The sequence below is a fragment of the Chlamydotis macqueenii genome, chromosome 6 (assembly GCF_036417535.1).
Source record: "Chlamydotis macqueenii isolate bChlMac1 chromosome 6, bChlMac1.mat, whole genome shotgun sequence".
Classification (NCBI taxonomy): Eukaryota; Metazoa; Chordata; class Aves; order Otidiformes; family Otididae; genus Chlamydotis; species Chlamydotis macqueenii.
The window spans coordinates 13,861,123-13,887,816 of NC_141561.1; the positions used below are offsets into that span (position 1 = coordinate 13,861,123).

The following is a 26,694-nucleotide window of genomic DNA, read 5'->3' on the forward strand; positions in this document are numbered from 1 at the left end:
GAAGATATTTGAACTCCCCCTTTCCTTTTTGAATAAACAGCCACATTCTCAGTGAATACCGTGGAGATCACTTAAAGAGAGCTTTGAGTAGGTACTTATGAAGGAAGTTCATGAAGTGTTTAATTTTTAATACACAAATTAATTCATAAATGCTGTCATAATAGCTAGCACTAAATAATATACTTGAACACATTCAATTTTTTCTTTTCTTATTTTACCTTTCCTTGCTTTCATGCGATTACACAATATATATATTTTACACTATAACTGCTATTTCTTCATTAAGATCTGCAAAAATCACCAATTCATTCTGTACCAAGATATATTCAGAAGCATTAGAAAAATATTTTTTTGCATTCAATTGTATGTATGGAAAAAAGTATGCATACATACGCCTACATTGAAACTACTTTACCCAAAACCACTAAAAACTGCATTTACATAATTTCTAACACTTTCTTAAAATTATAAGAAAAATTAAAATCACAATTATTGTCAGAATAGAAAACATACAAATAACAACATTTGCTAAAAATACAGGCTCTGAGGCTAACTATAATTTTTAAAATTCAGCTTTAAATATCTGCAATCGATGTAACACATCTACAGTGATGGGTAAGTAACATGGGAAAACTGGAAATTTCACAGCAACATAGCATGACACGGCGTGCTGGGCAGGCCTGCTGACACTTTTATGGGGCAGGGAAGAACTGACAAGAGGAATGAAGGCACCTGTGGAGCAGGGGGATAAGCACAGAAGGGAAGATAGGAAAGAAGTCTGGGCCACTTGCATTGCCAGAAACAGATCCTATTTTAAATAACTTAAAAATTGGAAAAAGGGATCATATTTCATAACAGAATGTATGTCTTGCTGAAATCCACTACAGAGAATACAGGACTGTGAGGTCTACGTCTGCTACATACCTATATTTATAAAGAATCCCAAGAGCTAACCCCAGAGAGAGTTTATTAGAAAAATTGCTGTGTTGATTGATCTGGAAAAAGGTGACCATCATATCAAAATCATGCATAAAACGTTACATTAACATTACTATACATTTTTTCCCTTAAAAGATTAACAGGGACACTATTTCTCTGATATGTACGAAGTATACATAGTACTAAATGTAAATTGGTATCTTTAATAGCAGAAAAAACACATGTATATAGATGGATGTATCAGGATTGCTTTTAAAATGGAATTTCCAACAATCACAAATTTCAAGAACTTAGTGCTGAACAGACTGTTGTTGTGGGTTTGGCTTTTTTTCCACTGAACAACTTAAGTTTATGAAGGAAAATGGGGAGAGAGGAGAAGGACTAAATCTCAGTCTTCAAGACTTACCTACTCACTGAATGGCTTAAAATTGACAACTTTTTGGCCAGATACATCATAATTCCCTTTTCCACACGTATCTGCAGGTTCACTGTATGGTATGTTAAAAATGTTTAAGTGTCTAAAAGATGCTTTAGTATCACTCTCAAGAAAAAAAACCTCAACTCCACACTTCAGAATACAGTGAAATACAAGACTGTTGCTACAGGGTTTTTTAACTGTACAAGTTTAAAGAAGGAAAGTAGAGAGCATTACCAGTATTGTTTCCATATCTAACTCAGCAAAATATGCTGGGGAGAAAATTCAACCATATTTCCTTAATCATGAGAAAAGCAGCATCATGTCCACAAACATCACAATATAATGCTATACAAACTACATTCATTAGAAATACTAGTTTTTATATATTTCAGTACTAACACGTACATGAATACTAAATATACTTACATTGAACAGCATAAGAAGCCAGAAGAGCAGCAGTATTATAAGGACAGGGCAACCTGTTTTTTTTTTTTGTTTTAAAAATGAGAAACAAATAAAATTACATCTTTCATATGAAATTCGGTTGCCTTGAAAAGCCTAATCTTTCAAAGTCTATGAACAAATTGGACAGATAATTATTAGAAACACTTCTACTTGCATAAACAGTAATTTATTTTAAAAACATTTTTATTTTTGCAGGTAAAATCCCTCACCATTAACTTTTTCTCAACCAAAGCTGTATTTAATGTTTAACATAACAAAGATGTCTTACCTTCCAGTAAGAATGTCCTGTTTAATTTGCAAAAAATACTGGTACCTTATTTAAAAACACAAACAAAAAACACTATAATTAAAATAAAATTATTTAATCATTTTTCATCAATTGAATGCATTTTGCTTTCAGTTAGTGCAAAACTAAAACTTTACTTTGCATGCTATTTCTTAAACTCCTATGGGAAAGAAACTGTGATTAGTGAAATAACACTACAAATTTGTAAAGTTAACTAGTTACAGGCTATGAAGTTATATTTCACTAAAAGGCTGTAAATGTCATGTTCTACTTGCTTTGTTTTCCCATATTTATGTTGAACTTAATTTAAAAAAAAAGAAGAAAGAAGTGCCTTCATAACGCATGAGCGTGAACAACAGAACTATTCAATATGGTAACCAAAAGTTGAAGTTTGCATGTGTATATGGAGGTACCTTAATAAAGAATTATTTGCACTCCAAGTAGATAAAGTTAATTTATCCTCATTGAGTATCTGATATTACTCTGTTCTTGCTTAAATTAAAATAATGACTCTTAGCATTTCGGAGTTACATTCCTAAATACAAGTTGTGGACCCTATTACATCAAACACCTTCCAACTGACTTCCCTCGAACTTCTGAAGTTTTCTTTAAGTACGATATGAGAAAAGTGTGTTTTAGAAATCATCTAATGTTCCCATGCCCACTCTTTCAAGCCAGGAAGGAGATGGAAACAGCAAAAGAAACAGATGAACACTGTAAAACAAGAACTATTTCCCACCAAACAGTGGCAGCAGAAACACTATGACTTAAAAACCCCAACAAACCTGAAACTGCAAACAGATTTCCCTCTAAATTACTTCCTTTGTTTCTCCAACAAAACCCAAATATTTTGTTAACGTCTCAGAATGAATCTTTTGTTCATTCAATTCAGTTCCTTCATATTTCACTCCAAGGTTTTAGACAACTTCAAAGTAGTATAAATGTTTATATCAAGTGGGAAATCACACCTGCTATAAAACCTCCGCCGACACAGTGACTGAAGGAGGGTAACAAACCAGACTCACTGAGATGGCAAGATGTTAGCATGAGCTTAAACTTTCAGCAAAGTCTCCTCATAACAGGGCATAAAAGCAGCTGCAGAATTTAGGCTCTAATGCCTTTTTATTTAAAAAAAAAAAAAAAGTTTCACTGAGTGGAAGATGCAAACAGCATTTTTGATGTCTTATAAATTCATTCTGTTTTGGCACCTCCTACATCATTATTACAAAAATTATCTGGTTTCCTTCTTGTAGTTTTGATTCAAAAGTAGAGAGTCAGCAATACCCTTTCATTATAAACACTCATCAAAATGACTTATCAAAACCACCCAGTTCAAGTTCAACCGAAACCAAACATTAACTATTTCCTGATATTAACTTGCACTAAGAAATTAAAACCGTTTTATTAAGCATAATAATTGTATAGTTGTCAGAAAATGGATTGACTACTAATTTAAAGACTTCCACAAACATTTACAGAATTTCAATAATTTACAAGCTGCATATAGTAGAAAGGGAAATCATTCCACGTTTGGAAAGAAAATAAGGGAAAACACTTGCAAACTGACAAGCAAAGGTGTTAGCCCACGTGCTCAACTCCCACAAAACAGTCTAGAGGTTCTTTAACTGACCAGACCGGCAAGAAGCTTAGTTTGAGGTATTAACTTAAAGAAGCTAAAACCGAGACATTAGCCAGGCTTTAGAAACCTCAAAATACTTTTAAATTTTCCACCTTAAAGCCCATATCGAAGCTAAAAAAGAGACAGATAAAGCAAAATTTCTTTATCTGTTAAAAAAGCAATAAATGGCAAGTTAAATTGATATATTAGAAGGATATGCTTCCCATGCTTAGCTTGAGTATCTCTTCATAAATACATTTAACAAACCAATTTTTCTTGTTAACATTTATGACTGCAAAAATGTAGGACAAAAACATTCTGCTTGTGCAGCTGCCCCTGCATTTTATGTTACTGTTTTGGTGTAATGCTTTGTTAGAAATATTCCATGGTACTTAAGGCACCTCATGATGAAGGAACACCAAGCAGAGTTCATTTTCTGTTCACTGTTTTCAGCAAACAGCGAAGTTAATTGCTTGCTAGCCAATCACCCCAGTTTGAACACTAAAGTCTTGCTTATTATTGAGCAAAATGGGAAATCGATAGAAGCTTTAGTAATGTAGACCTGAACAAGCCTGCACAACAAATGAAGGTGGCATTGCATTGAAATGTTTTAATCTTCCTTATATACATAATGCTAGAAAAGGGTAAGACAGAGTTATTGCTAACTGGAGTCAATGTTAATAAGCACGTTCTGCCATGAGCAGAACTAATGAAGCTCCATGTCCTACCAAGACAAGTTCCTAAAGCTACACTCTCCAACACAGCTGAGCTCCCACTGACCCCTCCCGCCCTGGAGCATTCATAACCTGCCTCCCTCACACGAACTCACAGAGGACTAGCACCACACCGAGCTTGCACCGAACCTTTCCCTGACCTCTATTCCCACTGCCTCATATGTCGACTCATTCCTGTTTTCACGAAATTTATAAAAACTCAGTTTTTATAGATGTCACATCACTCAGATGTGACATCTTTGAAAAGTCTCAGCTTGAGCTGGAACTGTCAGAAGTTTGTGGTTTGTTTCTTCTCATTTCTTTTTTAAAGAGTGAATATTGATTACATGAAAGGACCCCATACCTGTGACACAGCATCCTAACTTCATTATAAAAAACACTACCGATAATAACTCTCTTTAAAATAATTCCAAATACAAATGAGTTTTCTCAAGGACAACTAAGGCCTATTAGCAAAAAAGGCAGAGCTGATCTAGATACAGCAATCATACATTATTTCTCATCTAAAAAGATGCTCTATTTATAGCTCTGTATTTACAGCATAACATTTAAAGTAAACGGTTCTCTCTTTTCTTTACTGTTTACTTCCTATTGACCAACATTTACTGTTCTTTCCATCTCCTTAGGAAAATTACATATTGTCCTTTAATTCAAGTAACACATTTTTCACTATTCTCAGATAGTAAAGTGCCAAATTTTCTCAGAGTAAATGCTTCAATAAAACAAAACCTGATCCAGGACCTACAGGACTCAAATCAGTAAACTGCATAGATGTGTGTAAAATTTTGTCAAAAATATGACAAAGAAAAATAAATTATAAACAAATGTGGCCTCAAATTTTCACAGTTTTTGTGCTTACATTTCTAAAGCCATCCTTAATAATTTAGATACTGTTTTTGAATGGGGCTGACCTGTTTTCAGAATGGCTGATATCCAAAAATTCCAATCTGTCAAATCATGCCAGTTATGTACAGGACCAGAACTAACTAAGAATACTGAAAATTTGAGACATTTTTTCAGGGACTAATTGCAACTCACGAGCCTCTTATTTTGATTCACACTGAGCACTGAATTCTTCAACAGACTTCAACACGCTATCAAAAATGCCTACATACTTCAAGCTAGGACTACAACCATACAGAGATTAATTTTATTAGTACCAAGCAGAAAAGGGGGGGGGGGTGGAATGGCACGAATCAAGAAAAAAAATGCAGAAAGCTCAAGAATCTTTTCATCACAAAGGACAACCCAAGTAAGGATAAAATTAAATTTGTACTGATTGGTGGATAGTGGGATTAAGGTTTTCCTCTCTTCTCTATTTTCCCTTTTCTGTTTCTACTTGGTAGTATTTTCTTCACATAGTCACTTCACTTTGCATATAAATTTGTAAATTTATTCACAGAGGCTTTTTGTTATATTGATTTGGTGCAACTGTACATATGACACAAAAATGATTTAAAACAAAATTTCCATGTTATACCTTAGAAAAAAAAAAAAGACAGTTTTCCCCTTAAACATAAGCCTTCTAGAAAAATGTTTTATTGATAAATTAACTAGACCTACCGTGTATATTCTTCTTGGAGCTTGTTTGGATCACTTACAAAAAACTTAACTCTGAAGTTCAAACTGTGAGGTGATCCTCCTACAGTCAAGAAAAGTTATTTCTAATTAATCAGAGTACTCTGGAAAAACAGCATAATAATGATATAGTAATTGACCAAATACATACATGTACTCACTTTTTAATTGTTTCCTGATAGGTTTATTTGGATCCAACCACCTCTGGAAATAGACAAATTATAACACCAACTTTAGAGAAACAAAAAAGCATAAATTATAGCCTTATAAACCAAGTAACTGCAGCTTTACTATTACTTTTTACTTGATCTTTCACCAAAACGTCTTACTGGATACAAAGTCTTCTTACTGATTCTGGAAATACATCAATGTTATCATCAACAGTTGCTACTGTTCTTCTTTCCCTGAGATTAACCTCTGTTGTTCATATATCTGTCTTTCACAGTGCTAATGTGATTAAGACTTGGTTCTATGATTGTCACGTGAGCCTGAGAGAGGTTAGAACTGAATTATGGTGTGTCTAACAATCTTCAGCTACTCCTTAAACTGATTATCTAAGGTGAACTGACACTGGCAGTGAAGAGCTATAAGCAGGCTAATTAACTCAATTCAGAAGTTAATTTGCTTAAACTAGTTCCAGGACTTTTGACTCTGCATTTTGCAGGTCTGACACATCCAGGCAGTGATCTCACCGGCTCACAGATTCTCTTCAAATTATCAGCCTGAGTGTCATCTCTACTAAGTTGCTAACTGGGATCTGGGAAATGAGAGGCTCAGCACTCAGTCTGCTGGATTATAAACTACAGGACAAATTTACCAAAAAGCATCCAGTCTTGATTGTCTGTGTGGGAGAACGCTGCTGCAGTTTAGTACAGACAGGTCTTGATAAAAATCAACACTACAAATTTCAGAGAGGAGTATTGTTCTCTGGAAAGCCCTACAAGTTGTTTAAATCACTCCCTACCAGCAGCCCCTGCGCAAACCAACGTACTTCAGCTACCTTGTAAGTCTGTCTTCATTATAAATACTGTTTGATTCCTCATCCTGCCTTGCAACGCAAGCCATGAGCCTCAGGAAACAGTTATATGGCCACAGTTCCTATGAAGTGACAGAGACCTAACCCTGTACAGCATGTACCTAGCTCACATTTATCACAGGGCTTTTTATTTTTTCATGTGAGACAGGAGGAAGCAAACACACAGAGGTACCTGAGCTATCTGACACACACTACGGATCTGAAGTTAGTTCTGAGTCATTTTATTCACTGGGAATAACAAATAATGATGACTACATCCAAATGCTGTATCCTTGTAGTAGATGACTTAAGAGGAACTGAAGAGACTGTTTGATACAGCTGAGAGTATGATTATTTAAAAAAAAACTCACACAGAATCAATTAACCTCTAAGACTAAACACAAAGGCTTAAGAAAGGACTCTCCAGCCAGAGACAAATATGAATTTTAGAATCATAGAATAGTTTAGGTTGGAAGGGACCTTCAAAGGTCATCTAGTCCAACCCCCCTGCAAGGAGCAGAGACATCTCCAACCAGATCAGGTTGCTCAGAGCCCCGTCCAACCTGGCCTTGAACGTTTCCAGGGATGGGGCATCAACCACCTCTCTGGGCAACCTGTGCCAGTGTTCCACCACCCTCAGTGTAAAAAATGTCTTCCTTATATGCAGTCTGAATCTGCCTCCCTCTACTGGTCCATGTCCTTCTGATGTTGGGGGCTCTAGAACTCGACTCCAGGTGGGGTCTCACCAGAACAGAGTAGAGGCGCAGAATCACCTCCCTCGACCTGCTGTCCTTGCTTCTTTTGATGCAGCCCAGGATGCAGTTGGTTTTCTGGGCTGCAAGTGTGCACTGCCGGCTCACGTTGAGCTCCTCATCCACCAAGGGTGGGCACTCCCAAGCCCTTCTTCTCAGGGCTGCTCTCGATCCATTCTTTGCCCAGCCTGTATTTCTGCCTGGGATTGCCACGACCTCTGTGCAGGACCTTGCACTTGGCCTAGTTGAACTTCACCAGGTTTGCACAGGCCCACCTCTCCAGCCTGTCAAGGTCCCTCTGGATGGCATCCCTCCCTTCCAGCATGTCGACTGCACCGCACAGCTTGGTGTTGTCAGCAAATATGCTGAGAGTGCACTCTATCCCATTGTCCATGTTGCCAACAAAGATGTTAAACAAGGCCAGTCTCACATAGTTTTATTTTATATAATGTTATACAGAAATTTATATTAATTTTATACAATTATATAAAAGAAAAATAGTATTTAGATAATACAAATTATATAGTATATATTATAATTTTTATATATTTTATATTTTGTATATTTATATACAATATAAAGTATATAAAGTAAATTTTATATTAAAATATTGTTTACCTAGGACTTTATATTATTTCATATAGGAATCTTTCAAAATGTGATGAAAGATACTTGAGTATCTTTAAGCAAAGGGTTATGATCCAACACATCTGATAAACGCACAGATCTGACTGATAATTCTCTGATTTTTTTTTCGTTTTTTTTTTTTTTGTGGGAAGTACTGTTGAGATTACAGTTAATCCACAAAACCCAGAATTCAAATGCCTAGCAGAAAAGCCCTTACATTTCCTTCTGGTTGTAAAGATCAATTTGGTATGTACTAGCATAGCTCAAACCACAGAAGCATAACCTTTTTTTGAACCATAATTAACAGGCAATATCCATGCTTTCAAGTGATATTACTGGATCCAAAGGCAAAAGTTGATTTTCTCTCTGGGAAATTGCAGACAGTTAAACCATTTAATATTGTAAAGAAGCTGAAGCTGACAGGATTTAGGCAAAAGTAGCAGAACTTTATGAACCAAGGTGCTGCTAAGAAGACATGTTATCCCTTTACATCCCAGTGAGTCTGAGAAGCAGGTGGATTTGTGGATCCATGAAGTTTGTGGGCTAGTCCCTTGGAGAGTCATTTCTGTACTCCTGCCTCCCCAGCAATAATCCCTGCCTCACTCCCTCCTGCCAAGGGCACTCCAGCACCCACACTCCCATCAATGTCCCCTTCTCAGAATTGCTCCAGGCACCCACAGCCCAAGATCCCAGCCAAATAAATCACTCCAGCTGTACACAGCATCCGTGCTTTCTTGCATTGACTTTTACTCTGACATTAACGTTATACAAAAAACATAAAGCTTGTGCAGTTTATGAAACCCACATTTAGGCACAATAATAGAGGTTTCACACTTAATTATCAGAATCCCTTTTCCCTTATCACCTTTATCTCCTTCCATATTACCTATATTTTAGTAATATTCCGCTGTGTTATTTCACAAGTAGAATATTTGTCAATGCAATCTGGTTTCTTTGTCCAGCTAACTGAGTGTAAAAGTAAACTGATACAAAAAACTGAAATTAGTCAAACTCAAATTCTACAAGCTTACATTTCTATTTAGCTCTGACACACAGCAACTAGATACATGCTGAAAAGCCAAAATATTTAGAAGTCAAAGAATACTAAACCTTTAAAGCATGTGCTTATATCAAATAGCTGTGAAGTCATTCTTCTTTTGGGCTAACTCTTAACCAGATCCTTCTATTACAATGTTGTGTTCAGCTGCTTCCAGATAAATTTTTAAAAGAGCACTTAGAGGTCTAAGCTTTGGAAAGCCAGATAAATGAAAGTGAGAAACACTACAGATTTCTGAAGGCTGAATACTTCTTAAACAAAGATGAAAAATAATTCAGCCTTTTCTACCGGATGCCTGTCTTTTCAGCCTGGAAACAAAGTTCAGAATAAAAAGACTAATGTCTTAACAGAACTATCCACAAAGTTGCAAAAGAAAACTCTGTTAAATATCTACAGCCATGCTATATAGCTTTATTCATATTAATAATCTTAATGTTACCAGAACTTAGAAAAAGAATATAATTAAGAATAATTTGCTCTAGAAAAGAAAGAAATGTGGAAGTAGTTTACTATTCAAGTAGAAGAAAAATCATGGCTGTATTGTGACTTCTTTCTACCTCTTCTACATTAAAAATAAGTAAAAAGAAAAAAATCCAACCTTTTAGTAAGATAAAAAGTACTGCTTCTATTTAAGAACAGTCACTCTTGATCGTAAAAACAGTAGACCAAATCTGCACTTACCAAAGAAAGTTGCACTATCTTCTGAAATTTACCTTAGTTACTAAATGATTAACACCTTACAATGTCATTTATCTCTATAGATCCCATTTTGCACATTTTGTGAACAAAAATTACTTTTGACACACGAGTTGGGAGATAAATTTAGATCCCATCACTGTGACATGCATATAATGGGAATTAGGTAAAGAACTGTATTATAAGGAATAATACTTAGTTAAATTGCACTTTGAAACAAGTATGGAACATTTGATACCTATAAAAGAAAGTATTCAAGAAATATTCTTCAAGAAATCATGATCTCAGCAATACAGCTATAACTATTACAGCCACTGAACATCACAGCTGGTTCTATTAGTTTCCACTGGCAAATCATAAAGTGATTTACAAAGTTTCAGTCTTATGGAATTTCCTTTCAATTAAAGCACATGAACTACTATAAACACTCATTCTCAAAGGAGTCCCTTCCTTTTTCTGTTAGGGTGATGAGCTGAGACTCCTTGTCAGACAACAGACTATAGGAAGCACTATTAAAAGACCTACCAGGTATCCGGGCTAGAAACAAAAACATTGTACAGGACAATCTAAAAATCCCTAATTTTTTTGAAAGTCTTAATTAAAAAAAAAAAAAAAAGTTACTATACTGACAATGATCATGCAATCTAGTAAACCGATACAATAAAATAAGCTATATCCTCTTAAGGTATTATTTCATAAGCACAGATCTCAACATTTTACTCCAAACTTGTAACTATTAACATTTAGTTTTATCGTAACTACAAAGTGATATTGACCCACTCAAATCACACATTTGGAGAAGATGGCACAATTATGCAATGGCTTCTATTTACTTCTCTTTACAATGACATAGAGTACAATGATGGATATGATTATGATTTATAAAATTGTACTTATAGAAGAGTCAACTTACAGGGTTATCAGTAGATTCATCAGCCAACTGTAAACCAAAGTAATCTCTCTCTGTCAAATCGAGATGCTTGAAGACTACATCCAACAGAACTTGTCCCTGATCATGTTTCTGCAGAGAACAACAGATACATATATTGTTAAATGAACAAATACATAATCGCACACATAGACTTCAGGCAGACAGAGCACATAGACATTCTTTTAGACGTGCTCTAGCAGCCTAAATGTTAAATATCACTAAGTGTATCCCAGGAGCGCTATTTTTAAACAAGCTTCATCTCTCTTTTCGAAACATACGTAAGGAATTATTATTTTTCCTTTTTGTCATTTTCTGACAGTAAGAATTTCTCACTTCTCAGCTAGCTACATGATTATTCCTGAAAACCATTAATTAGCCAAATTTGATATTTAAAGGAGTACTGAGAAAAAAAAAGAAAGTAAAAAAAGGCTAGGATTTGATAAAGATCTTTGTAGCCCTGATTGGGTCACTGAATTTAAAAGTACAGTCTGTATAAGTTACTCTTACTTATTTTGTCTGAAAATCTGTTCTTGACTCTAAATGAACCAGCATATTGAAAATATTTCTAAAGTTAAATGGCCTAGATGGCTCAAGTAGCCAAATATCTAACTAAATGTCATTTAAATGTGTTATCTCAAAGATACTACTTCACTCTAAATGAACTAATTCAAATGAACAGAATAACAGTAGCATTGCTTTTCAGAGACAAGTGAACAAACTTCACTTCTACTACAGGGACAGATCTTACCCACAAAATGATATGAAAAGAATCTGTAGTAGTTGGTACCTAGCAAATTTTTGCCTAACCTGAAAATAATGCCAACAAAGTAACTGAAATGCTGAATGTGCCATTATGACAGGACTCTATAAATACATTTGGTGATATCTGAAGGGAGTTTCCCAAAGAAGTTAAAGTGTTACAGCTTCTTGAAGTACAAAAGAGGAGGAAAAATTCTGCAAGAACAACTGTCAAACAGAAAAAATTATGAAATAAATGACTGATACCTTTTCCACCCAGATTTTCTACTTCTCTGGTACCAAGCAAGCTTCTAACAATTTTCTAGGTGCCAAGTATTATTGATACTACAGCAGAGTTGATACATCTTGCTTTGTGTACTTGCCTTGAAAGATATTTTTCAAGTTTTACAATAAAAAAAAAAATGCTGTTCTGCTCCCAAATGACCTCACTTCTCATAGAGACTATACAACAGTTCACTTTTACAGTCTTTAAAACAGAAGTATGTAACTAAAGGGTCAAAACAAGGTTGCAAGAATTTAACTAATATCCATGTACAAGAAAAACCTACAAATCACATCCAGACGTTTGTCAAATATCTAAGAGCATCCTATCAAAACGCAATTTTTGTTTAGCTGAAATCACACTGAATTTAAGTAAACTGTCAAAATCATTTATTGGGAGCTAAAAGCTCCAAGAAGCTTGATAGTTTATTTCATAATAATAAAAAACCCTAGAAAATAGTTATCAACAAATTATGCTTGAAATGATCCCAGCAGGGCAATCACAACCATAGCTCCGCATATTTAAGTTGAAATTACATAAGGCATATACTTCACGTCCCATATAAATCTGCCTAAGTTAATGTGATGTAAGAATTGCTGTATTTACTTTGAAAGAAGATCTCATTTAAAAAAAAAAGAAACCACAAAGAGAAAATAAAGAATTCTTTATGTTTATGAAATTAACAGCCTGTAGGAGCACCACTGTTAAAAAGTTAATTACTGAAAAAATTACTTTCCAATAACTAAAAACAAGGAAAGAAGAAAAAAGTTAACATTATAAATACACAACAGTATAAATACATAAGGCAATTTTTAAGTACAATCTGAAAAGTCACTTTCACTTTTACTAAATTAGGAGTTTCTGATGTATTTGAAATGAACCAGTAATCAGTACAATTTTTCCATCAAATAAAACTAATTTTAAAATTACAGAGCAACACTAATTGCTTCCTGGCATTTTTCCCCATGTAGATTTAAATCAGAACTCAAACTAAGAACTTAGGACAGTAACTGTCAGAAAACGGGCGACGTTTGGAACACAAATGTAGGCTTACATTTACCACAGCTGACAAGTTCCTTCTTCAAATAATATGCAGACATCAATTCTGTAGCTTTCGCGCCCCCCCCCCAAATCTAAACCTGAGAATTTATACTGTTTCTTAAATATCTGAATAGATGTTTCCTAACAAAAGAGCTCAGAACTTGCTGATCAGTTTGGATTTAGTAATACAGAACGTCAGTTCACAACCACAAGAAAGGTATTCCTCCTGCATCAGAGCAGCAAATTTGGTAACAGAAGACTAGTTTCAACATGAAGCATTTGTTTTGATCACAATGTTTTACTCTCAGTGCAAAATAAAGATAAGCATCTAGTAAAACCAGACCTCGGTTTAACCCATCTCTGATATTTATATAATGATGTTGCAGCTTGCCAGAGCAGGTGAAGGTCAAAATCCTGCTTGTTGTGAAAGGTTCAAAATATTTGTAATACTATTGTAACCATTGAACAGCTGCTATAAGTTATAAAAAGTATGATAACAAGCTTCTATGTTCGTCTTTTTTAATAAAAAAGCAGAATCAATAAATGTGGATTAGCATAAAAAGAAACGTGCTTTATTCCTACAGATAAAGTTAAACAGTATTCCCTCTTAAAACAGCGAATAATGGAAAAACATATGAAAAATGAGAATAATCTAACATAAAAGTGCAGTCATTAGATACAAAACATATCAACATTTTTTCTGACGTGGAATATTAGAATGTTATGTGTACTACTTATTAGCCATTGCTGGAGGCAAAATGTCTAACAAATTTTGGCCTTTCAGAACAAATATGACATCAACATTAGACATCAATCTGTTAACTGCACTTTATGAAGTATCTATCATCTGGTGACTAACATCTAGTACCACTAGATACACGCATATTAATTTCTAATCGCAAAATGCTTGTTAGCCGTTTCCAAACACTCATGCTTAAAAATTTAGGAAAACATTCGCAATTACAAAGGTTTAATGCCTGCTTACCAACTACCACCACAACCTTCCCAATTTATACTCCTGACATTCTGGTTTTGTTGCTGGCCTAGAGAACTGGCTGCATCTAGGGCAAATGCCAGGAGATATTGCTGCCGTGGCAGTCCAAAAACAAACTTGGACTTCTGGTAACAGAGGAATGACATGACAGCTCCTGGGCTTTCCTGGAGGGGGTCAGATGGCTCTGCTGCTCAAAGGTCTGTGGGATGTTGCACCGCTCCTTCACCAGTGACAGCACTGGAACCTCCCCTCTCGCAGCTCCCCGCAATACTTGTGTTGCAACTCAAGCAAACGCGTCTCCAAACAGTCAGTGCTGCACTGCTGTCTCCTTTCATTCTACAGCATATGTGAGCTTTGCAAAAAAATTACCTTGTTTTAAAAAAAGAGTTTCCAAGTAGGCTACTTACTTTTTTTGGTCAAAGAAAAAAAGGTAAGTAACTAAGTAATGCTGAAGATTAAATTACTGAAAATTGTCACTTCTAGAATTACAGGGGGGGTGGTGTGAGGGGTTTTTTTGTTTAGTTTGGGTTATTTTACAGATTTTTAGATTTTACTTCCATTAGGGTGTAAACACGTCAACTTTGAGAAGAATTCTGAGATAACAAAGGCTACAAATCGAAACATTTGTCCATGACCACTAACCCACTAGCCTTGCTCACAGAACAACTCATCTCATCTACCTTGACTTATTTTTCCCTCAAGTTTAGTGTGATCTCCATATCTACGTACTGGCTTTCAGGGAACACAGTTAAGTCAGTCTGCAAGAAAAAGATACAATTGAGGAATTTAAGCAATTAATTAAAACCAATTAAAGTAATTTGATCTTGAAGAAGCAGGTTTTTGGTAATGCACATCATCCTGATCATGTTATTAACTAAAGTATGCCTTACTTTTTCCAGCTACGCTTTCTATGAAGTACGCTTTTCAGGGTCGAAGTAGGAGTTTTTCATTTGGTAAGCAGAGCGTTTCATAGAAAGGATTTCTACTCTTCAAACACATGCACAGGTTGGTTCCAACTGATTCTTCTGCCTGCAACCAAAACAACCTTTGTCTGGCTACAATCCACAGGGATTATTTGATTTGATTTGTTACGCTCTGTACAAGGTAAGGCTTAGCACAAAGAATGTCTATTTTGCAGATCAATGGAAAAGGCCAGTTGAAATGTGAACTTAGAATGTGTCACATAAATTATCAGGAGACATTGTCTGTGATCAGTATTTTTTTGCTGGAGAAGAAACAGCATTTGAGTATATTTTTTATTAATACAGAGCTGCATACTCCAGATGATTAAGCTTTACAGTCATCAGCATACAGAATACCTACAGCAATCACCAGGAGAAAATAAACCTTGCTAATTTATTCAATGTTATCTTTGTTCTTTCTATTTTGAAAACAATTTTGTAAATATTTATTGCCAAGTATTGTGGCAACCACAATAAAGTAAAAGACAGCTATAAACCCTGAAAATCTGTACACTATATAGGTTAGCATATATTTGTTATGATTTAATATTTTATTACTCCCTATTTTTGAAACAACAGGTTGAGGCTAAAACCCGAGATCAAAATGTTGAGCATCAAGGGACTTTCTATTCCCCAAAGTCAGTTTTAATAGACAAACTTGCAGGCTGATCTATATAAGCAGTAAAGCATGATCCATGCAACTAAAATATTTAGTACACTAGGGAGGTGGCAAGAACATATAAAACAAGTTTTCCTTGAGAGAGACAGAATAGACATTTGAGGATTCACAACTGGTGATTCTCCTCTAGACAGGCACTAGCATTCACTAACAACATACAGCTTTTGAACAACTGGATCAAAAAGGATGCATAACCTCCCATAGCTATTGTACAACAATTATTCCCTATTCTAGCCAACTCTTATAAACAAACAAAAAACTGCAAGACAGATATTTTAATGGAAAACTCATGCACCTGAAAGCAGGTAACATAACGCTTAGATTTTCTCATGCACTTTTAATGCTTTGTCTCCAACTACATTCTGCACATACAGCTTTTTGGCAGGCCGTATAGACCTTTTAGCAAGGAAGAGAACATAACAGATGCAGAAGAGCAGCGGAATACTGTAGAGAAAAAAGGAAAAGGTATGTGGGAGAAATTATCCCAGAAAGGAAAGCAGGCTTGATGTCGATTAACTAAAGTCTTTGGTCATCCCTCCCCCAGCTCCATCATCCAAAATTCCTACCCTTAACTACTGAGAAGTCCCCAGAAGTTAAAGAGCTCCTGAATGAACCACAAAAATGCCTTAAGAGAACATCCCAAAACCTTCTGTCTTGATTGAAAAAAATCTAAAATAAATGACCATCAAGTCCACCTCTAAATCTCAAGCCACTCAACACTGGATCCTTGCAAGTCTTTCCTAGATAACAGAGATTTCGTTCCTCTGATAGGCAGCTGCAGGCTGCACAGGCTCTCACCACTTGATTATAGAACAGAGAAATGCAATCACTCTCACAAATCTTCCCTAAAACATTAAAATATATCAGCTCCCAAATACTACTACACACATGATTGAACATAGTTAGCTACACAGACAAGAGAAGAATTACCATTACACCTTACTCATGCTCAAAACACAAAAACCAGAACAGAATAAAACAAAAGCTCGCTTCTCATTGAACTCAACAGCAAAACTTCCCTCCATTTCCACTATACAATTTTAGCCTGTGAAGAAAATTACTAGAAATAAACTATGCTTTGTATATTCATTTCTGAACCAAAGATCTCTTGTATCACAGAGGATGCCAGAATGACTAAGTTCACAGTGACTTAGTATGCACATGTACAAGCATGCCTGCCTGAACATAACTTCTCTTCTGTACTTAACACTTTTTTGAAAGTCAAACTCCAGCCATACAACTCCAGGAAAGGAAAGCAAGCTTGGCAATATTGATTTGCAATAAGCAAATTACTTACATTAACTCTGAAAGCTTGTACAGTGTTATCCAGGAGAAGAATGTTGCAGACCACCTCCGTATGCTGCCTGTCTCGTGCCAGCTCAGATGCTCGTACATTGTAGGTTCTGCCAGCAGGCAATCGGAAACGTGCGGTCATTACTGTCCACACAGGGTCTTTAGGCAAAACAAAAATAAAATTTAAAAAGATCAAAAAGTGCAAATGCCAGAATGTCATACTTCAAAGAAAGGTCAACACACAGCAAGTCCACTGTTAAAAAACTCCATCACAGACAAAAGTGAGTACTAAATTCATGGTATCCAATAATAAAACAATGTCTTACAAATTACAACACAACCTTATTCCAAGATACCCAGTTCTTTACTTTCTGTCCGTTGTCCACTCCCTCCCTGCTGTAAAGGTGTTGGGTTTTTTAGTTTATTTGGGTGGGGTTTTTTTAAGATTCAGAACAGCATTTTAACTTCAAAAAGCATTGTAATTGCTGGGCACCGTGGCTACTAGGCTGCCAATATTAGAGGCAATTAAGTAATTAATGTCAGTGCAAAACAGCAAAAAAAAAATGCTTATACCAAAGCACTTTATAGAGAAAAAGCATGCAGAACAGCAAACAACAAATACACAAAGATTTTGACACATTATTCTGCAAAGTTTGTGCATTCATGGTATAACCATTAGACATAAGAATACACAGCGATAACAAAAACATTAGCGGGGCTTTTTTTTTTTTAAATGCAAGAGTTGAAATGTGACTTTCACTTTTCAAAGCTATGACTGTAATGATTATCCCACAACCCCAGTCCAGCCAAGTACTGATGTGCACCCCTGATGCTATCAGCCCTATGCAATGACAGTAGTTACTTTCTTAAATACCTCGCGGGACTGGGGCCTGTGATTCACTTAATTACACACCCGGCAAAGTATTTCTACATCCTGAGACAAGGGCACAAGCAAACAGAAAGTTTCATAACTGAAGTAGAGAATATATTGAGATAGAAAATTAAAATACCTTTAAAAGTAGTAAAAGAAAACAGATATTCTCCAACCTGAAGATAAAATGATTGATTTTCCTTATTCTGTGAAAAATTATGAAAACTTCAAAAACATTTACGTGTTCACTTCCCATTTTGAGAGGGGCAGATGTGTATCATGATTAAAAAAGGAGAATTCAGCAGAGGACAGCAAACATCCCAGCAGTGATTAGAGAGCTTGTCTGGATCATAAGACATACTGTGCTCCAATATACACAAATGAACAGGGGTAACAAGTAAAAGATCAATCCCCTCCTAAAGAGTTGATAGCTTAGATACTTAAGCCCATATGGGAAAGTGGAAGACCAAGATCCAAGCTGCCTGTACCAGAAAAGGCCGGGAATTTGCAGTTTAATCTTCTTCTCACCGCCTGCAGCCAACCTCCAGAGCAACTGCCCTAAAAATCCCTGAGGTATTTTGCTTTTCTAGAGTACGGCTTCAGCTCTTTCAGCATGATCACACATCTCAGACATAAAAAATCTTTTTGATGATAATCCGTTCTTGTAAAATGTTTCAGTTTTGACATAATCAGCATTTTCTGATTAAAAAGTACTTGTTTCCTTACCAGACACCTTTTTTTTTTTTTTTTTTTTGCTACTCAGTCACTCTGGCTTCAGAACTGGAATGCTGTACTCATGCAGAATTACAGCCAGTTTATTTTTGTTTTGCTAAACCAACACGACAAACTGAGGAAGGATAAAGATACCAGATAAACCCACCAGCTGCAAGCTAAACTCAATACTTTCTCTTAATGATAAAGTAATTAAAATTGTGTTGCAAACATTAAAACTCCAAAGCAAAGCCTAACAAGAAAGTACACATCTGCCAACTCCTCATGAAGAGGGTGCTTCTGCTAGGCCTTCTAACAAGTCTCGAAAATAAAAGGCAGAAGAAAACCTTTTACAGAGAAGAACAGGTAACAACCTCCACACCAGTGATCTGAGCCAACAACATAACATTTCACAAACAATATTTTGTGTCACATAGACACAATTTGAAAGTCAATCGCCTTACTAGCCATAACGGCGTAAACACCAGCATCTTTTATCACTGCAGCTACACAACTGACAACTGTAGCCAAGACTTGAGTATGGTATTTGCGTGTGAGCTGAAGCAAAGGAGGTTTCAGAAAAGCATGCAATTTGACTTAAAAGTTTATTCGTACCCCAGAAACAACCCTTTGACAGTCATATTTTACAAGGATTTCCCTAAGTGACAAATTAACCAAGATACAGTGAGGGTTATCTCAAGAGTCCTTTCCCACAAACACCAACGCACAAAGTAGGACTGTTTAGCTTCCAAATAAGTATTGCAGTCCTCACAAAACAATTTTTTGGTAGTGGCCTAGGAGGCTCTAACTCAACAATTCACAATTTTGCAGCAGAAAAAAAAAAAGATTTGTTAAAGGCCAGAAACCCTCATGCTTTAAGGAAACAAAAAGGCAAATCTCACCTTTGCCTCCTGTTCTATCCCCTACTTTTGTCTTATTTGACTGACAATATTTCTTCCTTCCTTACCACTGCCTTAAACTAGAGAGAAAACGTCTGGGTTTCAAACAGAGCAACAAATTCATAAAACCAAGCAATGAGAAAATTTGCTCTCAATGATCCTCAAAATCTTTCAATAACAAGCAACCATACACCGTCTCCTACAATAGACCCAAACCTGCAGATTCAGCACGGTTCTTGCTGTTAACAGTCATGCATGAATGTTTTCCTCATGTACTTAGGAAACCATGTTTTTAACTTTCACATTAGGCAATAAAGCATTATATTCCACGTCCCTCATAGAATACATAGTAGCCTGAACATCCATCTTGTATTAGGTAAGTTTCTCCCATAAAACTAAGAGGCTTTTGCAACTGCAGAATACAGTTTTACAACTAAGTGTAATAACTGAAATATTTCTACAAAATGGAAATATAACAGCCACGAAAGTAATAGAGAGGAAGGTGACAAAAGACAGACTATTTTCTGCAAACCACCTTCAAAGATATTTTCCGATGTCAGCAAAGAAACTATGGAAGTATTTGTAGGGATGTTAAAATGCCTTCACCATCACAGGCACTCTCAAAAATAATACTCCTTCTAAGATCTGCTAGGGCTATTACATATAACTGCTTTGTGGCCAATTGTGTACACAGCCCATATTTACCCCTCTATGAGTATGCACACAAACAAAAAGGACACAGTTGGTAAGCACAGACAGACTCTGCAATTACTGGTCTTACTGTGACATACTTGTTTTACAACATAATTAGCCTCGAACTGTATCCATATCATCTTTACTACTGCTTTCTTCCAGAAATTCATGCACAAAGAACACAGAAAATATTATTTCTCCTGACCAGCTATTGCCGTTCTTGCTATACAATTTGAAAACATACTAGCAAAATACTGAGGTGGCTAGCTATTGCTTATGAGGTTATAAATCATAACTATCTGATTTCATAGCAAATACTAATATATTAAATGACAAAACTGATAAAAATTTAACTACACTGGTTGCAAACTTCTGGAACTAACATATGTTATAGCTGAAGTTAGTATGGAATAAATAAATAACCTACTTCAGGCTCCAAAGTAAAATCTGCAGCCCCAGAAGAAATAGGAGTAAAGACAAAAGATGAGATTCAACCAAAAAATGTTTGAGAACAACTGGTTTAAACAGCAGGTTAACTTAAGCAAGGTATTACTGTGTGTGCATATCCATGTCATGCATAGCACCATGGCCACTTATGCTAAAAATCTTTCTATACATGCAAGTGGATTATTTAAATTGGATTAATCTTTGCAAATGAAGAAGGTTTCTGCTTATAATTTTTCAGCGTCTTTTGCTAAGCACATAATATTTAGACACTTGAATTAATAATCCAAAGCACATGCTGCTACAGCAACTGGAGAAGGACAGAACTTGTGCAATGAAACTCCACTTAGCTCCCAGGTCTGTGGAGGGAGTAAGTTGTACATTTCCTGCCTGAGCTCAGGTTTCAAGCGATGAAGCAATTCTAGGGAGTGTTCCCTATCAAAGAGAACATTCCTGCGATACTGGCTTGGTTAGGGCATTAAAGAGCATATAGAAGCTTCGCTAGCGAATTTGCGGCATCCTCTATTCTTTTATGTAAAAGCATACAGTAAAATAACAATTTGCTTGGGCTTACAATAAACTAACCGGTTTTAAGCAGCTTAATAAATAAGCAGTTGGTTAAGAAGGCAATTAGCTAAAATTTAATTTATCCAAGAGTGCAACCAATTTGCTGACTTGAAGTAAAGAGTTCTTCTAAAGAGCGTTTGCATCATGTACTGTACACAAAGACAACCACCTCAGCACAGTACAGTATGCACATGTGCATGAAAGGACATGAGAAATTTCATTTTTCATGACTAATCTAAAGCAGATAAGAAGCTAATGCATCGCCAGATTTCCATTTGTTGAGAAGCTGGTATTTTAACAACCCAGAAGGCACCTATTTCCACTGTAGCCCACCTGCTGATTTGGGTCCAATATAGTACATGAATTTGCTACAAGATGTGGAAAAGTAGGCCAGACTCATAGAAAACCCACATTCTTATAACATGATGTAGCTTGAATATATCAAATAGATTACAGAACCCATGGTTACCAAAATTAGTAACCAGTTCCAATTAAGAGGGGAAAAATATTAGTACAAAGAAAAATTTGTTAAACAGAGCAATACAACCTATCACACTTCAAACACTGAATTACGTTTAGAACCCATCTTCATATACATTTAGTGAAAACATATTAGCGAAACTATACTAAATGTTTTAACCAAAATCAGTTTGAAAATTATAAACATTAGTTGATCGTGCACTATTTTGAGGGAAGTCCACATTAGTCCAACAAACAAAAGTTCAAGTTTTTTTTTATCTTTCAAAAAATTGTTTTGAAAGCTTTCAGCAATCCTGACGTAGCACACAGCTTCAGGACATTCTTTATAAATAAAGTCAGAGTAGAAATGCATTGTCATTTAAGTGAATCAACCCATGCACTACAATCCTGAACTACTTCCAACCATTCATACTTCCTGCTTTCTGCTGACAAAACAATGGAAAGTATCCATAATTCCTGAAAGCTGATATGTAAACTTTGGGTTATTTCACTTTGTTGTCATCAGGTGCAAAGGTTCAAGCTCGACTCCTAGCCAGGCAACAGCATCATTGATGATTCTGGGCTCTATCAAAATTTTATGTTTGTTTTTTAAGTTTATTAATTATCTGTTATATATAAACTAATCCAATTAATTCTGCTTAAGGAAAAGCTACCACATGGCCACTTATTAAACTCCTCCTAAAACCTCCACTGTAAAGGAGCGATATCGCATTTTTCCTGTTGACAAACCGGGAGTTACAGTGACCACACGATATAACTACAAGCACCACTCCTTCTGTGCTACCACGTTTCCAAAGAACTATCAAAAGAGAGCACTGGATACAAGGAGATATTGGCTTTGGAAGCTAGGAAGGCAGTTTTCAAAACGTTAGCAACTTGTCTTCACTGGTGGGTAACCAAATTGTCCTCTTGTCAGCTCATAGCATTGGTAGCTCTGGGGCTCCCAGCTCACCCCTCTCCTTGGCCCCGCACCCTTCGTTACAGCCTGGCCCAGAGCAGCCTCCGCACTTCATATGCAGAACTGGTACACCAAACTTAAATCTCCAGCTGCTTTTATACTCTCCCTCAAGACTTTAGTTATCTGCAGACACTCTGAGCTGCTTGATTAAATCCCTCACTGATGTAAGAAGTACAGAACAGCAAAAGAAATTCCTATCTGCAAGTATTTTGCTCATGAGAGCAATAAAGAGCAACACACTCACATGCCCACAAAATGTCCATGACCTTACCTGCATTTCAATGAATATGCTATTCCTACATCCTCAAGCCTCAACCACATAAAGGGCCAAATCTAATACAAAAAGTATTAATTCTTAAAGTACATCTGATAGTTCCTGAAAATTCTGGGCCCGAAGTTCAACCGCTGAGAGAAAATAAGTTGAATTTAGCCTCTCTCCTCCACCATCAGCTTCTCCTATACATGAGCCAGTAACAGAGAATTAATGTTCTATTCACTTATTCAGTTAAGTTTCTAAATTTGTTAATTCATCTCAGTCTATGAACACGAGGATTTCATGGGGTTGGGCTGTAGATTTCAGTACAGGCTCAACGCCTAAATTAATAATTACAGTTCAAATTTACTTCATTTTCTTTATTGAAGACCTCCTTCGATAATCCTTATCTGCTTCTTTGGATGGGGATTTCAACTGGAACAACTGCTGTGTGATACCAAGCAAAATTTTCACTGTTATAATCACATAACTACTAAGATAGGCAAAAGGTTAAAGGCGAAACACCTTTCTCTGTCAATCCCAGATTTTATTCTTTCCAGTATAAAAATAATCAACAAGTGTTCAGTCACTCTACACAGGATTGTGGCCAATCTGTTAGAGAAAGTTGGAGGATGTATATCAAAACAAATCAAGTAAGTTTGGCAGTACTGTAGCAACCTACTATTTGACGATTTGACAATTCTCTCCCTTGCTCCTCCCTTCCCTCAAGAACAAGAGTATAGCGAACAGAAAAGCCTACTATAAATGACACTTCTATGTAATTAAATATCAATACTCATTATGCTTGAACTGCATGCACAAAGCTCAAAACAATAAAAATAAAATAAAATAAGAAAAAAAGGCTCTCAGAAATTCAGATGCTCCCTTTCTCTGCTTTGGGTCTGAAGTAGGACAGTGCAGGAAGTCCGGTATCTGCTTTTCTTCACTTCTATACATAACATTTCAGGAAATACAAAGACAGCAAGATAAATTTCATTAGTCTGAGATTATAATACTTACTGGCACAGTTTAGAAGTAATACTAATAAAAAAAAAGTAGTTCCTAGAAACCATGTCATCAACCTTGCAAATTATTTTGAAGCTAAAACCTTTATGTCCTCCCTTTCTATGCCCAGTCACTTTTCACATGAAGAAAGCAACTCTTCCATCTTCACTATACAGGACTTTAGGTAAGATACAGCCCAACAAGATATTACAAATATTGTTGAGAGAAAAAAGAGGAAAAAAAAAAGATACAAATAGACTTAGAAATATAGATTCCAAACAGCTCAATATGGTTCACTTTAAACCCATTTTTAAGGTTCAAATTTATTCTTAGTGAATATCTGTCCACATCACAAAAACTAGCAGCCTGAGAAATGCACTGGATTTCCATTGCACATCCTTTCATTGTAAATCTGATCTCTTTTTTTTCAGTTTTTGACCAGTTTTCTAGCTGGGGAACTGAGCTTCACAGCGGCTGAAGAAATCCACCCAGTACACTAAAAGTCTGCAGCTAGGAAAGATCTATAAGTAGTCCCATTTCTTTTTCTTACCATTATCCTACTTCAGCAGGTTCAACTCGTTTCCCTTTTCACTGCAACAGTCTTCTTACAGGTGAGAGTGTGAACAAATGCAAAGACAAGAGAAAACCTCCTTCCAGCTAGCTCCTGCCAGCTCAAGGCTGAGTACTCACCCACCCGATAATGAGAGTACTTCAGAAGAGACAGGGCTTTTGCATCGCTTCCAAGCGATGCAAGAAAAACCATCCAGAGTCCACCTGCCTTTAGGAAAAAGCTTCATATCAAGTACCTATGGTTATTCACAACAAATACAAACCCATCTGTCCTACAGGTGACACACTGAAGCCACAATCAGAATTTGCAGGGAGGAAGAGAGAAGCAAGGTCCGAGTAACTAACAGATTACTAACAGACACTACTGGATGGGCCCCGACTGGACATGACAGCTAGCAGGGAGGCCAGAACACCAAGACAACCAAATCTTAAGACCAACAGAAGCCAATTTCAGACCAGGAAGAGGCTCTGCCCCACCCACCTCCCCATACCATGTTCCCGCTGTAGGTAGGCTGATGGCAACCAGCAGCTGTAGCAGCGGGCAGCTTGTGAGCCCGCGAAGACATGCGGAGGGCACGGCCCCCGGGCGCATGGCTGCGGTCACGGCACCGCGATACGACCACTTCAGCCAGTGTGCCGGACAGCAAAGGAACACATGGACTGGGTTAGCAGCAGCCCACACTCCTGGAATAAGCAATTTAGGATGGAAAATGGCAAAGCTAGCAAGGAAAAAAAAAAAAAGAATTCTAACTATTTTTTAAAATAAAAACATTTTTAAAATGTAGATTGAACTCTGTGGAAGGGCAGATAGCTAAAGCAGTCAGAAAAGGATAAAGTTTCCAGGAAAAGTAACTAGGAAGAGGAGTACTGTTTAAATGTCACAAAATTGTAAATTTAACTATCCTTCCACATTTGAAAAATATAATAAATTAAACAAATATACAAATACATTGATAAGACATAAAACCACCTTGTTTCCTTGTACATAGCTATCAGCTCATGATTTTTGGAGGCATTTATCATGTGTAAAGATTACTAGGAATAAATAGAGAAGTTTTCCAAGTAAATTCCACCTCCAGTATTTCAAACCTGATCCATAACCCGCGCTTGTTTGCAAATAGCCTTAAAAAGGGCCATCCCTGACCCTCACACAGATGATTACTACATCTGCCTCTGCCCATTCCTGGAGCTGGATCTCACATTCTTGGCTTCATGACTCAATGCTATAATAAAGTGTAATAAACGGAGACTATAATGAAACATTACTAAAATATCTTCTTGATAGAAACTTCTCAAAATAAATTTGCAGTAATTTTTAAAATGTGGTCCTAAACTGGGTTAAAAAGATTTTTCATCAAAAGCAAATTCTGGCTCCCATACAACTCTAAGATTAGGAAGCCTAAATATTTATTCACCAAAAGAAAAAAAGAGCTGAAATCAATGCAAATTCAGACAAACTAAAACCAGAATCATCAGGTAATGATAACAAGTTAGTTTATACATTGCTTAAGAAACGGAAAAAAACCAAAACAAAGCAACCCAAAAAACCTCAAACTTCTTCCTACAGCTTTCCTCAAAAGTATCAAGGGGTAATTAAATTTGACACCCTTTTGCTATACGACTCTAAAAAATAGTTCATTACCTATTGAAAAAGAAGTTTACAGTTCTCTACAGGCCTAGTAGAAACCAAAATTTCTTCAGTTCTTCTTCTAAAAGAAGCCTGGCAATCTTTGAGCCTTTAATGACAATGTAAAGCTGCCTATAGCTATAACAACTTAGTACAGTCCTTTCAGTACGCTGATTATTAACAGCCTGACTACATGCGCTGAATCCAGGAAATGTAGCAAGTGAGAATCAGGCTTTGATTTCAGGTTTTCCATCTACAAATACAAGGGATTTTGAACACAACTTAAGAAGCCAAAAAGAGAAAGAAATTGCATGTAAATAACAACTGCTAGTCTTTAACAGTTGTATAGAACTAAGCAGATAAAACAGGGGTAAAACACCAAATGCTGGGAAGTTACGTGTTCTAACTTGGTGGGACTGTGAATGAACGCAAGTCCCACATCCTATACCTCTAAGCCTCAACCACAATTATCTGAAGACATCAACAGAAAAACATACCAATGGAAAAAAA

General features: G+C 36.2%; 1 protein-coding gene across 4 annotated transcripts in view; it reads right to left on the reverse strand.

The window, feature by feature from the left end:
- The window catches only part of PTPN4 (protein tyrosine phosphatase non-receptor type 4), a 115,267-nt gene that overhangs the window by 61,001 nt on the left and 27,572 nt on the right, over nt 1–26,694 (reverse strand). For 3 of the 4 annotated variants that reach the window (XR_015258895.1, XM_086750668.1, XM_086750667.1), the window contains exons 2-7: nt 17,111–17,265; nt 11,099–11,206; nt 6,200–6,242; nt 6,024–6,102; nt 2,091–2,135; nt 1,784–1,836 (exon numbers count right to left, since the gene is read on the reverse strand). Coding sequence is in view for 3 of the 4 variants with exons in the window: in XM_086750668.1 (XP_086606794.1) it covers nt 1,784–1,836; nt 2,091–2,135; nt 6,024–6,102; nt 6,200–6,242; nt 11,099–11,206; nt 17,111–17,248 (466 nt within the window). In the remaining variant the exon portion in view is untranslated. The remainder of the gene's footprint in view (nt 1–1,783; nt 1,837–2,090; nt 2,136–6,023; nt 6,103–6,199; nt 6,243–11,098; nt 11,207–17,110; nt 17,266–26,694) is intronic. The other variant, XM_086750669.1, reaches the window with a different exon arrangement.